At 52.2% G+C, this 15,181-nt stretch overlaps 1 protein-coding gene across 3 annotated transcripts in view; it reads right to left on the bottom strand.

The window, feature by feature from the left end:
• Positions 1 to 14,852, bottom strand: part of RANGAP1 (Ran GTPase activating protein 1) — a 32,620-nt gene extending 17,768 nt beyond the window's left edge. The window contains exons 1-4 of one of the 3 annotated variants that reach the window (XM_058741200.1): positions 14,714 to 14,852; positions 11,325 to 11,474; positions 5,558 to 5,685; positions 2,611 to 2,670 (exon numbers count right to left, since the gene is read on the bottom strand). In XM_058741200.1, the coding sequence (XP_058597183.1) occupies positions 2,611 to 2,670; positions 5,558 to 5,685; positions 11,325 to 11,436 (300 nt within the window). In that variant the 5' untranslated portion in view covers positions 11,437 to 11,474; positions 14,714 to 14,852. Of the gene's footprint in view, positions 1 to 2,610; positions 2,671 to 5,557; positions 5,686 to 11,324; positions 11,475 to 11,853; positions 12,032 to 14,713 lie in introns of those variants that run through there. The other 2 variants (XM_058741199.1, XM_058741198.1) reach the window with 2 other exon arrangements.
• Between the last annotated feature and the right edge of the window lie 329 nt (positions 14,853 to 15,181).

Below are 15,181 nucleotides of genomic sequence, written 5' to 3'. Positions count from 1 at the left end.
ATCCAGGCAGCAGAGGAGGAAGCTGGCTGGCCAGCGTGGTGGGAGATGGGAGACGTGAACCCCAGGTCAGTCACAGGCCTCACAGAGGGAGGAAGACCCGCAGAAGCTGGGCGTTCAGAGGATGTGCAGAAGGGAGGCAGGCACCGCTGAGGCCTCCGGGGTTTCTGGCGGGCACCGGGCAGATGGGTGCCCGTCTCCGAGCCACAGCCCAGGACCGACGTGGCATGGAGACACCGAGCTCTCCTGGGAACCTCCTGGGCTGGGGATACCTAACAGTTCCTCAGGAGATGGGTGAGGAGGAGGCTCTAACAGAAACTGGGGGCAGAAACAGGCGGGGCACTCATCATGCACACGGTTCCCAGTGGAGGGCAGGGGGTAGCAAGAGACACCGTCCCTGCCCAGGCCACGGACAGGATAGCTGAGGCAGTTTCCAATGTCTTCCCCACCACTGACTCAGCAACAGAGGGCCATTCTCTGGCTGCCCCAACCTTGGGAGAAGGCCACGCCCCTGCCATCTGGCCCCGAGGACCTCCAGCCCTCCAGCAGTCAGAGTTGCTGAACCCTGTGTCTGCTCCACCATCCCTGCATCTCACGCCTTTCCCTGACCCCAAATTCTCTTACCTGCCTTTCTAAGATTCACTCTTGTTGCTGGTAATACGGAGATAAGAATGTCTCCTTTAAAGATGGAGAAACTTGGGATGCCTGAGTAACTCAGCTGGTTAAGCGTCTGCCTCTTGGTTTCAGCTCAGGTCATGATCTCACGGTTCATAAGTTTGAGCCCGCATCCGGCTCTGGTCTAACGTGCGATTCTCTCTCTCCCTCTTGCTCTCTGCCCACCCGTGTGTCTGCACACACACACACACACACACACACACACACACACACACACACTGTCTCTCAAAATAAACTTTAAAAAAAATTAAACTTAAATGCTAAAATTCAGGTAAAATAATGCACACAGGGGCCCATAGTTCGTATCCAACAAGTATGTTTTCTTCCCTCCCTCTTCTAACTTTTTTTAACTTTTCTTTTTAATGTTTATTTATTTTTGGGAGAGAGAGAGAGCGCGAGCAAGTGCCTAAGGGAGGAGCAGAGAGAGACACACACACACAATCCAAAGCAGGCTCTAGGCTCCGAGCTGTCAGCACAGAGCCTGATGCAGGGCTCGAACTCACAAACCATGAGATCATGACCTGAGCCGAAGTCAGGTCGGACGCTCAACTGACTGAGCCACCCAGGCATCCCAACCTCTTCTAACTTTCAATCCTTTTACATACAAACCTCCAAATGAATTCACGTAATTTATACTCTAAATTCTACCTTCACCTGGTTCTTGTTCACCCTTTGAGGCTGGTAACTTAACCAGCTCCCCAAGGGCTTCCTCAATCCCCCAACAGAGGAGCCCTCCCTCTGGAGTCCCCATTAGGGCACCTGTCACTTCCTGAATCACCTTTAGTTGTTTACCAGACCAAGGTGCTTTATTATTTTTTAAATATTGACTTATTTCAAGAGAGAAAGAGAGAGAGAGCACACTGTGCACATGAGATCAGGGGAGGGGCAGAGAGAGGATCCCAAGTTGACAGCACAGAGCCCAACTCAGGGCTTGATCTCGCCAACCAGGAGATAATGACCTGAGCTAAAATCAAGAGTTGGACACTTAATCGACTGAGCCACCCAGGTGTCCCATTATTATTACATACATTTATTTATTAATATATTTGTTTATAGATCTATGCATTCATTTAAATGTAAGCTCTACACCCAACATGGGGCTTGAACTCACGATCCTGAGATCAAGAGTCACACACTCCACTGAGCCAGGTTCCCCCAGAGTGAGGTGCTTTAGAAATGAGGTTGGTACATGGGCACCTCAGGAACCCCCGCATTGACTAGAGGCACGGAGGACTGAGAAGGCAGCCTGCACAATCAGGGTGAGAGACCCCATAACACAGATGGTCACAACAAATAACTGACCAAGAACCTCACCGTGAAGGCATCTCATGTACTAGGCCCCATGTTACTGAAAGGCTGCCTATTACCAGCCCTGCCTCTTTCCCTTGAGCCCCAGGCAAGCCACGTTCTGCTCAGTGATGCCCCCTCTCACCCCACCCACCGAACCCCAGGCTGGGAACCTGACCCGAGCCAAGCTGAGCCCCAGGAACGGGGAAATGGAAAACAATGTGGATGGAAGCCACCCATGATGAGAAGCAAAGCAAAAACAGTGGTATGGAGAAAGGGAGGGCCCAGGGGGAGATGGGGGGGCCACAGAAGGGCATGATGGGGAGCACAGGGAAGTGCAAAGCTAAGAGAGGAGTAAGAGCGGAGGGAGTGAGATCTGCGGTGAGGGTGAAACCACGAAGCTCAGGAATGAACCCTGGAATCCCTGGGCGCTGCTGTACCTCCTATCACTAGGCCTCAAGTCTCCATTCTCACCTGTACCCCCACCTGCCCATCAGGATAACAAGACAGATGCTGTGCTCCCCTGGCTTCTATTCCAGCATCTTCATCACAGGGTGAAGAAAGTGTGGACAAAAGTGTGAAAAAAAGCCCTGGGAACTGCTAAAGGGGCTCCTGTGACCAGGGGAGGGGAGCAGCGGACTGTGCACTTACCAGGGCTGGTGGGATCTCAGACCGCAATCTCCCTGTGAACATGTCACTCCAGTGGCATCGCTTTGGAAGGAGGAGGAAGAGAAGCATTAGGGGTGCCCCTCAGAGGTGGCCTGCAGGCAGCACCTCACCCTTGTGGACCACTGACAGTTACAATGCTTCTTAATTTTTAATTTGAGTTTCCTCAGCAAAAAGCTGGCCCAGCTCTGGCGGAAGTTGGGGGAACCTGGCGGCCTCCAAAGGCCATACAGGGCTCAGCAGAACTGTCAGGAAAACCTGATTGGCCCAATCCTCTCGTTTTCCAGGAGAGAAACCAGGAAGGAAAAGACCGGCCCCAGGCCCAGGGCAGTGGCAGGACCAGGGCCAATATGCCAGACTCCTGGCCCAGCATTCGTTTCCAACATCAGTTTCCCCATACACTGTGGGTGAAGCAACACATGTCAGGATTTGGGTGGCAGGGGCAGAAAATAACCAAATAGGATCCAGCAGCCAGGAAGTTACTAATTTTTCAAGGCTTTTTTTTTTTTTTTTAAAGTAATCTCTATGCCCAATGGGGGGCTCAAACTCATGACTCCGAGACCAAGAGTCTCATGCTCTACTGACTGGGAGAGCACCAGCCACGCACCCTTCAAGGCTCTTTTCAACCCTCTGATCACCTCCAGAAGGTAGCCTTGCTTTGGGGCTGGTGGATCTTGCCCACCTCTCCGCTCCTTGCTCATCTGCCTTTGGAAAAAGGATGAGCAGGACTCACGCTCAAGAGGAGACAATGCGTCAAACCAGAATTTAATAACGCTATTTTGTTTCCTTTATGGTAAGGAAAGCCACTTTACATTTACAGAAGGGATGTTTGCTTTTACATGACATCAAAGTGAGCTGATTTAAACAAAATATCAGGTAATGGCACCAAGGCGGCGGCTCTATGATAGGCCAGCAGAGTTTAAAAGCTCCAAGCCCACAGCCTTACCCTTCAACTCTGGTTGCTATGTCCACCCAAAATATCAACTCAGGCAGCTCCAGCCTTTCCTGGGCCAATCCTGGGAATGATGGAACCCAAAGCAACTTTCCCTTGAAAATCCAGTCCTTGAAATGTCTGAACTAAATAAATTGAACCTTAAGTACTGGGCAAACTGGTTTCCTTAGAATTCTCAAGGCCTCCAGTAAACAAATCAACACCCACAGGGCCTGGGGGACGGGGCTGGGGGGGGCAGTCTACATGGGTGGGCTCAGTGAGTCACATCTGAAGACTGGTGCTCAGGGCCAGGACAGGCAGCCACAGCCTGAGCGCCAGAACCCTAACAACTGGCACCTTACCCCGAAGCTTCCCAAACCCATGTCTGATGGGTCAAGGGTCAGCATGGGGATTTGGAGCACAAGGACTAGGTTCCAATTCCATCTTAGCTGACTCCAGGCCTGCCACTCACCCCGCCCAGTCTCTGACCCCTGGGATCCCCTCCTTGGAATGAAGCTTTTGGCCTCAACAATCTCTAAGTGAGCAGTAGTAACCGCAGAGCAGTTCTGATGCTGGGCTGTTATCTGGACTCTGATCCCACCTCACTCCTGAGATGTCTGACCCTGGACCACACTTTTCTCATCTGTCAAGACCTAGCTTATGCCTGTGTTGCAAGAAGGGTGGTAACATCTTAACTCGCATCGGCACCCCTGCCCAGAACACCCCTGCCACCAGGACCCTGACCCAACCCTGGCTCCCTCCTGCACGCGCAGAGCTGAGATGCTGGGCGGAGCGACTCAAGGCGCTAGGTCTGCACAGGATGACAAGATGCGCAAGGCACTCCTGATGGCCAAGCTCTCTCATGACACAAGCCTGCACAAGCCTGGTCACCGAGGCCAACTCACAGGGAGGAAAACCCTTTTACAGAGGAGCCCAGACTCAGAGCAGAGTTTGGTGCAAGGCCACATAACGCAGATAAGGTGGTGGTACCAGGGCTTAAACCCAGATGCCGAAGCACAGCTCGTGTGGCCTCCGGGCCCAGGCCACAGCTACTCCATTCCTGCCCCTTCACTGGTCGCTGGGGTGGGTTGAGTTCTTTTGCAGGACAGCGTCCCAGCTTATGCTCAGGAAAACAACAGGCACCGGGCCGAAAAGAAGAAACAGCCAACGGCTTGGCTATTAACCTGACTGCCATTTTCCCGAGGAAACAACAGCAAGGCCACCTCACGAACTAGCTCTAGGTCCTCACTGGGCAAACCCGCTCTGCCGGCCCTGGCCCTGCATTCCTTCCCTTCGGAAAGCACAGTGGGGCTGGGAAAGAGCACTGGACTTGAGAGTGTGCCATGTGGCTGGGCTACTTGTCAGCATTAGGATCCTGGGCTGTTTACTCAGCTCCTCTGAGCCTCGGTTCCCTTGACTTACAAAAGGGACCCAGTCTTTATTCCCCAGGGTGCAGTGAGGATTAAATGACATGTGCAGAAGAGCCCAGCACAAGCCTGGTCCCACAGGCACTGAGCACCATTTGCAGTTGGGAAAGTAGGGCTCTCCCTCATGGCTCTGCAGAGGCTTTAATGTGCTAATGAACAGTAGGATTCCCGGGAATGGAGAGCGTGCAGGGACACCTTCCTGACGTTTTAAACACGATACCCCAACTCTTCTCACAGAGCATTTTGAAGGACTGGAATTTCATGGGAGTCCCCTAAAGTGGGGCTAGCTGAAGGCTCTCTCTGTCCAGTTCCGCTTCTTTCTCCTTTATCTTTCATGGATGTTACTGGATAAACCTGACATTCTTATCTGTTACTGGGGGACCCAAGTGGACATATCATGCAGGGAGAGGGGTTCTGGCCAGCACCGGGAGGCCAGAACAACAAGAGGAGCTGTTCATGGTGACCGCCAACAAGGCAGGACCCTAGAAGGGTCTAGACATAGGCAGGGGTTGTGGTGGCCTGAGTGGAAGCTTAGCCCCAACCAGTCTGGGCCCGCTCGCCCTGCAAATCTTACCTTCAACTCTGATTTCTTCTCCAAGGCCTTGGCGATGACCCTGGCTGCCTCCACGCCCACCGTATTGCCCTCCAGGCGCAGAGCCTCTAAGCCATCAAAGCCTTCGATCTCTTTAATCACATCTTTGGCTGGAAGGACCAAAGAACAGAACCTTAGATTCTGGAATCACCAATAACTGAGGCAGAAGAGAGCCCGGCCACTACCTCGTCACTCACAATTCCAACAGCCATAGTATGCCTGCTGTGTGCTGGGCCCTGGCTTGCAAAGGGGACTGGACAGGCTCACATTCTACCAGGGAACACGGCTACAAAAACAATTCCTCTGCAGTGAGTGTTAAAGGAGGCAGGTGTATGGAAGGCTTGGGAGACAAAGGAGGAAAGAAACAGGCGGCATAGGGCAAAGGGGCTTGAAGCACTTTATAGGTGGTGTGTGAGGAGGCTCTCTGCATGGGGGGTGTTTTCCAAGCAGGAAAACAGCATCCAAGTCAGAGGACCGGGGGTACAACCACATGAAGGCTGTCAGTGTCACAGGATTCATGCGTGGGGTGCTCATTACTGTATTGTTTTTGTTATGACGAAAAATCCCAAACAAGCTAAACGCCCATCAGCAGAGAACAGGTTAATTCACTGGGATACGTTATAAGGTTACGCTGCTGTCATCATGAATGGCGACACAGGTGTTTACCTGACTTGGAAAATACTCATGTCAGAGTGATAAGTGAATAATGAGGTTTTCCACTGGTGTTTGGTCTGACCACACATGTAAAATATCATACCTATTAAAAAATACATACGGGGCTTGCAAAGGAGACTGGACAGGCTCACATTCTACCAGGGAACACGGCTCAGTCGGTTAAGCGTCTGACTCTTGATTTCAGCTCAGGTCATGATCTCACAGTTTGTGAGTTCAAGCTCTGCATGGGGCTCTGTGCTGACAGCAGGGAGCCTGCTTGGGATTCTCTCCCGGCCCCCTCGCCCCCCACCTCCAACTTGCACGTGTGTACACAATCTCTCTCAAAATAAACTTTTTTTTTTTTTAATGTTTATTTATTTTTGAGACAGAGAGAGACAGAGGACGAACGGGGGAGGGTCAGAGAGAGGGAGACACAGAATCTGAAACAGGCTCCAGGCTCTGAGCTGTCAGCACAGAGCCCGACGCGGGGCTTGAACTCACGGACCGCGAGATCATGACCTGAGCCAAAATCGGCCACTTAACAGATTGAGCCACCCAGGCGCCCCAAAATAAACTTTTAAAAAATAAATAAAAACAAAAAGATAAAATGTATTCTATCTCTCTCTCTTTCTGTCCCTCCCTCCCCGCCCCCCGCACCCCCCCCCCCCGACACACACACCCTCTTCTCAAGGTCTAAAAGGATAGAAACCCAATGTTCAAACAGTTTTCTCTATGTGCTGGGATTATAGCGGATTCTGTGCTTTTTCCATCATGTGCTTGATAAATTCTTTTTTTTTTTTAATCTGCTCAATATATTCTTGACATACCAGGTTATAAAGCAACTTTTATTTTTTTATTTTTTTTATTTTTTAAAAATTTTTTTTTTTCAACGTTTTAAATTTATTTTTGGGACAGAGAGAGACAGAGCATGAACGGGGGAGGGGCAGAGAGAGAGGGAGACACAGAATCGGAAACAGGCTCCGGGCTCCGAGCCATCAGCCCAGAGCCCCGGGCTCGAACTCACGGACCGCGAGATCGTGACCTGGCTGAAGTCGGACGCTTAACCGACTGCGCCACCCAGGCGCCCCTAAAGCAACTTTTAAAGTACCTGTCATTATGATCCCAATTAGTAAACAAGAAAGAAAGAATGAAGGAAGGAACTTACCTATGTTTAGAAAAAACACTGGAAAGAAAATGCACCAAAATTAACAGTAGTTGTATCCTGGGCTGTGAGATAATGAAAGGTATGGTTTTTTGCCTTATTGCCATATTTCTGTGTTCTATAACGAGCATGTATTAAAATTTTACAATCTGAACAAAAACAACACTAGATGCACAAGACAAAGCCCATCTAGTCCGGCTGGCACGAGATGCAAAGGGGATGAGGTGGTGGGGTGGAGGTGTGTGTGGGAGAGAAAAGCTGGACCTGACCTCTTAGGTGACAAAGACCACAGGAAGGTGGGAAGGAGCTCCCTGAGAAGCTGTCCCAGCGGGGCCCTTTGTACCTGCCTCCCTCCCTCGGCCTCCACCCCAGCAGCCAAACTCCCAACCTCCCTGGCAGGTTTCACAGCCCTGGTCCCCTTGCAAATGCCGCCTGCTACAATTTTATACTCTTCTACATGATTACTTGATTGTTATGTGGAGACTTTACCCCCTTCCTCACTGGGTCCTGCTCCCATGGACTCTGCCCCCCAGAGACCAGTGCTTAGCATTCTCTCCCACACCTACTCAAGTAATTACTGTTACATCTACTTCACAGTTGAGTAAGTGGAGACACAGAGAAGGTACTAACTGCCTACTAAGGTCACTCGGCCAGACAGTGGTGGCCGGCATTCATTTTCCTTTTCTCATGTCACAACCAGGAGGGCAGGCCAGGGAAGAGCCTCCCACATTATCTAGAAGGGGACACTGAGGTTCCAAGGAATGAAGCAACTCTGCCCAGTTCAGGAAAACAGCAGAGTTAAAGCTTCAGGCTGGTCCTCCAAACTTCTAACCATGTGCTCCTGCCCCATATCCTTGGTTCCTATACAACCAGGGACTTTATGCAGCCCCCCGGCAGGAAGCCCCTAAGACACCCCCCGCCCCTGGGGGGCCACTGTGGAGCTGCAACTCCGGGTCCCAGCTGCCCAGGCCTCTTCTGCAGCTGGCTCACAGCGCCAGGGCTGAAATAACCTCTCAGCCCCTTGAAAGACCTGCTCAAAATATGGAGCCCCTCTAACATCCAGGTTAACAAGGAGAATGGAGCGCCGCTCAAGGGAATGTTTATGCAGCCCTTAAGAGTAAGGTGACAGAGCTGTCAGGGCCCCAAGGGAAGACAGACGCCCTATAAGGGATGGAAGTACAGAGATTCACGGGCAGCGTGCAGAAGTTCAGCCCTGGGGAGAGTCACAAGCGCAAAGTGAGCCTGGAAGAAAAAGCACCAACACGGGAGAAGCTGGGACAGGAGAGGGTGATCACCGCTGGGCTGCCTCTCTCACTTGGTTTTCAGTCCAAACGGAGTTATACGTAACTTAGCGACGGGTTAGGGATGGGTCCCAACCACCCCTGAAAAACCACCTGTCACCAGGCTGCGCCGCAGGGACCGCCTTTCAGCCTCCACCACTTCACAAAGTACCAAGTTCCATATGTGTACGACTCGGCCATGTAAAGCAGAAAGTCCTTTCTTTGCTCCTTAAATGACCTACTGGGGAGTGTGAAGAACCTTGTTCCCGTCATCAGTTTCGTGGCTTCCTCACACAGGCCTTTGCCCTCTCTGGACTGTGCCAGCTCACTCCCGGTCAACCTGGAGTGCCTGTCTGGACCCAGGATTAGGCTGCCAGGCTCCTCTGCACAGCATTCAAGAGCCTCTGCCCTGGCCGCCCTATGGCATCCTGATTTCCTTTCTCCTAAGCCCACCCTGTGTGTCTCAGCTCCTGTGCCCACCTCATGTGGCTCCCCCTGCCTAGAGTGCTCTTTCTCCTTCAAGGACAGTTCAACAAACACTACCTCATCCACGGAGACTTCCTGGGCCCTCCTCAACTAGAAGTGACTCCTGTGTCTTGCCTTTCTTTCTAGAACTTGCTGTTCACGTTTCTCAGAGCATGTCTCGCCTTCTGTCCCCTGGCAGTTAATTTGAGTACCTCCTTCCCACTCCAGCTTAGGAGCTCCTCAGAAGCTGGGGCTGTAAGCAGGGCCTCCCTGGTGACCTACAAAATGGAAGCAGCATGTCCAGCCTGCACTCATGAAGTGGTTATCTGCACAGATTTCTTTTTTTTTTTTTTTTTTTTAATTTTTTTTTTTTAATGTTTTTTATTTATTTTTGGGACAGACAGAGACAGAGCATGAACGGGGGAGGGGCAGAGAGAGAGGGAGACACAGAATCGGAAACAGGCTCCAGGCTCCGAGCCATCAGCCCAGAGCCCGACGCAGGGCTCGAACTCACGGACCGCGAGATCGTGACCTGGCTGAAGTCGGACGCTTAACCGACTGCGCCACCCAGGCGCCCCTCTTTTTTTTTTTTAAGTAGGCTTCACGCCCAGCGCCAAGACCAATGGGGGGCTTGAACTCAAGACCCTGAGATCAAGATCTGAGCGGAGATCAAGAGGTGGCCACTTAACTGACTGAGCCACCCAAGTGCCCCATCTGCATGGATTTTAAGGCTGGACAAACTTGAGTTCTAATCCCGGCTCCATTGCTTATAGCTGTGTCCTTAGGCAAGTCATATCACCTCCTTGGGCTTCAATTTTCCATCTCCAAAATGCGGATGTAAAGCTACCTCAAAGACTTCTGTGAGGATAAACTGAGATATTGCTTGCATGGCACTTAAGACTGCCTGACTAGGCATTCGGTGAATGGCATTTACTTTACAGCGAGAGAGTGTGTGCATGAGCGAGCAGGAGAGAGTAGCAGAGGGGGAGGGACAGAGAGGGAGAGAGAGGGGCATGGGGAAAATCCTAAGCAGGCTCCACACACAGCACAGAGCCCAACACAGGGACTGATCCCACAACCCTGGGATCATGACCTGAGCTGAAATCAAGAGTCGGATGCTCAACTGACTGAGCCACCCAGGCACCCCAGTGAATGGCATTTAATAGCAAATTCATGTTTCCTGAACTGAGCTGAATGTCTACTGAGAAACACAGGCACAGGGATTCAGCTGGGTATCAGTTAAAATCCTGGCTCTGGTACTTACCAGCTGTGTGATCTTGGGCAAGTTAGTTCTTCCAAATCTTTTTTCCTTATTTATAAAATGGTAACATTTCTACCTCCCTCCCTCAGGCATGATGCATGACTGAAAGTGATAACAGCACAGGCAGAAACTCTCAATCTTAGGGCCTTTCAGAGATATTCGGAAGATGTGCCACCACATTCCCAGCCACCCAAGGACTCAAGTCGTTTCTAAGCCAGCGCAGAGGAGCAAGCCTGCCTGCACCCCGGGATAACCAGGCAAGTCCAGACCAGTTTCCCTGGTCGGGCCGGAACTTCAAGAGGCCTTACAAGTACTGATGTAGGTGCCTTCACTTCCAGACACCAGGGGATGCAGGGCTGACCGGTGTTAGTCATGATTTGGCCAGGGATGAAAAGACAGGGCCTGAATTCTGATGCCTACTTCCCTCCAGCCCTGGTTCCTGTACACAGACAAGAACATCCATCCATCCCTCTCCCAAGGGCATTCGGCTACATGGACTAGACCTCCCCAAAGGGCCTGGATTATTGTTTTAATGCAGCTCCACAAGGGTCTTAGCTCTGGGGAAGGCACCCAGGATTCTCAGACCGGGCTGGGTCCGTGGTGGTAAAGGTCTGAAGTAAGAAGTCACGGGCTATATCCTGGGACTACTGTCGTGATCCCTCATTGCTTACTATCCCCTCTAAGATACAGCCCACCTGCCAACCTAAAGCCATTACCTTCCAAAAATGTGACAACAGGCAGGGAAGTCTGCATGCATTTGTAGGCACATCATCTTTGAGCCTTACTGTGAAATGGGCCCAGTGATATCTCACAGAGCTACTAGGAAAACAACATGATAATGGAGCTCAACAAGCTCAAGCGTGAGTAAGAGTAAGCGGTCATTCGCACACTCTTTCTTCCCCTGGGCCAGCCCAAGCAGAAACTCACCATCTTCCGCAGTGTTGAGTTTGAGGCTCTTGCCCTTGAAACTCAGCTGTCCCCCGGCCACCTGGGTTTTGGCAAGCGTCTCTGCCAGCTTGGCAATGTCTTCAGAGGCCATGTTGGCTACGTTGCCAGGCTCCCCTGGAAATCTGCAAACTGAGCAGGCCGAAGTTACATTAAAGAGAGAGGTCTCCTAGGGCCCCTGGTTGGGGAGGGCCGGGTAAGAGACAACCCATTTCAGGGGCTTGACCCTACCTCCCCATGTGCTCTCGGGACTCCAAAAGCTAAACTACTGGAAGAAATGGAAACGGCATTAGGGAAGGAACAATTCTAGGAAAGGTGGAGAAAGAGGCAAGAAAATAGTAAAATCATGTTTTACCCTCTGAAGAGCTACGATTTCACTTTAGCTTCCCTGCCCAACTGCCCCAGCTGGGACATCAAACATAGCCGTGTGAGCTGCCCATTTCCTGGGTCCCAGTGAATGGCAATCGAGTCCCAGACCGACAGTGGCAAAGAGCCTGCCCCCAACACATACCTGCCTGATCATCTTGGTTGCTCTCTGTTTGAGGGTCCCATTTCTTAAACAGGACTAAGATGGCTAAGGGATCCAGTTCATCCATCCCAGGAAATGCCCCACCACCCTGGCTGGCATGTCTCTGGGGCTGGGGAACAGGGGTCAGCCCACCGCACGTCTGATTTCAACCCTGGCCAGGAGACTGGGGAGCCCATGGTAGCCAGACCTCAGGTTCCTAGGAGACCAGAGGTCTCTACATCACAGCAGCCACCATCACAATAGACCAAAGGCAGAGGTGAAGAAAGGAGCTTCCAGCCTGGAGAACTCAGCAGACTGGCAGAAAGACCCACTCCATTTCCCTAAAGAGGAAATGGCATGCAATCAGGGGGAGACCAAGGAAAACTGATGTGGAGGATAGAACTAGGAGGTGCCTACAGAGACTCTTCATCCAGAACATGTCCTTCCCCAATCTATTCATCCTCGAGATACAACTGTGATGGCTCCCATATCCTCTCTTTCCCCCAGGCTTTCTCTGGGCTCAAAAGGTCTGCTTCCCACTTCCTTCTCCTTACCTTAACCCTTATCACCCTGGTTTGCCTTTTTTATTATTTTAAAGTTCACTTATTTCGAGAAAGAGAGAGCATGAGAGCAAGAGCAGGGGAAGGGCAGAATGAGGGAGAGAGGGAGAGAGGGAGAGAAGGGGGGGGGGGGGAGAGAGAGAGAGAATTCCAAGCAAGTTCCACACTCAGTGCAGAGCCCAACGTGGGGCTTAATCTCATCACCACAAGATCACGACCCAAGCCAATATCAAGAATTGGATCCTTGGAGCACCTGGGTGGCTCAGTCGGTTTAAGCATCCAACTTTGGCTCAGGTCATGATCTCATGGTTCCTGAGTTCAGGTCCTGAGTCTGGCTCTGTCTGCACTGTGGAGCCTGCTTGGGATTCTCATTCTCTCTCTCTCTCTCTCTCTCTGCCCCTCCCCAATGTGCACATAAGCACGCTGTCTCTCGCAAATAAATGAACTTAAAAAAAAAAAAAAATTGGATGCTTAACCTACTGAGCCACCCAGGCACACCCCCCCCCCCCCGTTTGTCTATGTTTATCAATAAGCATGAATTATTCTTCTGGGTAAGAAAGCATCTAATCACTCATTCAACAAACTTTTATTAGTAGCACTGTGTTCTGGACGTTGCTCCAGATATCAGGAGCACAACAGTGAATGAAACAAAAATCCTGCCCTCTTAAAACATGTGTTCTAAACAAGATAGTATCTTAAGACAATGACAAGAACAAAAATAAACAGAGAAGGCGGTAAGGTATATTCTGGGGGTTGCAATTTAAAACAGGATGGTTAGAGAAGATATTATGAGTTAAGAAACAAAGACTTGAAAGACATTAAGGATTGGGCCAGGCAGATATCTGGGGGAAGAGCTTTCTTGCAAAGGGAGTAGCAAATGCAAAGGCTCTTGTTGGGGGTGGGAGTGGGGGGAGGGAGGGAAAGGAAGGGGAGGGAAGGGGAGGGAAGGGGAGGGAAGGGAAGGGAAGGGGAGGGAAGGGAAGGGAAGGGGAGGGAAGGGAAGGGAAGGGAAGGGAAGGGAAGGGGAGATCAGAGGAACTGTTGGAGTGCAGAGAGGGAAGGAAAAAAAATCAAGAAATAAGAAAAGAGAATTAACAACAGGCCCAAATCACAGAGCCCATTTAAAGAATGTAGCTTTTTTTTTTTTAAAGAAAACAAACATTTTTTTAATGTTTATTTATTTTTGAGAGACAGAGAAAGCGGGAGGGGCAGAGAAAGAGGGAGACACAGAATCCAAAGCAGGCTCCAAGCTCTGAGCTGTCAGCACAGAGCCTGACACGGGGCTCGAACTCGTGCTCCAACCTACCAACTGTGAGATCATGACCTGAGCTGAAGTCCGGCGCTTAACCAACTGAGCCACCCAGGTGCCCCAAGAATGTGGCTTTTAACAGAGCCACTGATAGGTTTCTAGCAGAGAAGGGACAGGCTCTGACAGATGTTTTGACAGCATCACTTATGTGCAACTTAAGGCCTGGCATCTAGAAGGTGCTCCAAGAATGAAGACGTGAAACTGAATAAAAATTAACCTGAAACCTCACCACCTCTGGCAGTTGTGGGATGGGGCGATTTGAGGCAAGAAAAATGGTGGTGGGGCTCCCGCATAGGTTCCCATCGGAACACAGAACTTCTCAGCTAGAAAAAGGCTTATTCCTCAGTCCAGTCGGTGCACGTATACACCGTCCACTCGAAAGACTGCGAAAGCGAAGCACACAGGGGTGGCTTGATGTGTCCAAGGTCTGCGAAGGGTAGGCGACAGCGCAAAGACAAACAGTAGACACACAAACAGCCTCTCTCCCTTCTGGGCGCGAAAGTCTCAGATTTTCTCAGGTGCACATCTCTCGCTCTTGCGAAGCGTCAGCAGTGACTCATGTCGATCCCAGGGGCTGCGGCGCCCGTCCAGGCCCTCCGCGGGCGTGGGACTACCGGGAGGCGGCGGCAAGGGAGCGACGCGCGAGTGCGGGCCGCAAATGACAGGCGGGCGGCGCGGGAGCCCCATCCGGGATCCCTGGAGGACGCGCCCCCAGTTGTCACCGACGCCAACAGGAGACGCCGCTGCTGGCAGCTTCGCCAGACGCCCTCTCCAAGCCTCAGTTTCTCCACCTGGGAAAGGGGCCTGCGCCCCCGCAACACCGCCTCTCTCAGCCCCTCCGCCTTGGCCGTCGACGCGCAGGGGAGAAGGCCGAGAAGAGACCCAGAAGGCGCTCAGGGGCGCCACACCTTCCGCGCCCGGCTGCAGGGCCGCGCCGCCCCCCGCCCCCATCCCAGGCAGGTGACGGGGAAAGGCAAGGGACCCCGACCCTTACCGCGAACAGGAGGCGCCGCCGCGTGGGGCGACCTGAGCGCGCGCGTCCGCCCCGCAGGGGCGGGGACTGACTTAGGGTCCGGGTCAGGTCAGGTCAGGTCGGGGTCGCCGCCCCCGAGCCCAGCGGTCCCGAGGCCCGGCCCGCTCTTTCGTCTGCTCTCCCGGCAGTTCTCGCCACTCCTGTCTCCGACACCACCTGCTCCCCGCACCACCGCGGATGATGGCGGAGGAGGAGGATTTTGAAAGCCGGCAGTTTCTTTCCTTCGATTTGATTTGTTCAAGGCCCAGGCCGGGTTCCCCTTCCCCCGCTCGAGTGGCCTGGCGGGTATGGTAGTCCAGTCCTTCTGCGCGGAGCGCGGCGACCGCCTCAGGAGGGCGCCCGCGAACTACGAGTCCCGTCATGCACCGCGTCCCAGCGCGCCTCCGCTCGGCTCCGTCTGCGCCCTCCCTTTTCGGCTTCTGGCTCTTT

The sequence above is a fragment of the Neofelis nebulosa genome, chromosome 8 (assembly GCF_028018385.1).
Source record: "Neofelis nebulosa isolate mNeoNeb1 chromosome 8, mNeoNeb1.pri, whole genome shotgun sequence".
In the NCBI taxonomy this organism is placed as follows: Eukaryota; Metazoa; Chordata; class Mammalia; order Carnivora; family Felidae; genus Neofelis; species Neofelis nebulosa.
Note: the sequence above shows the minus strand (reverse complement) of the source record. Positions and strands in the feature narration are given on the sequence as shown.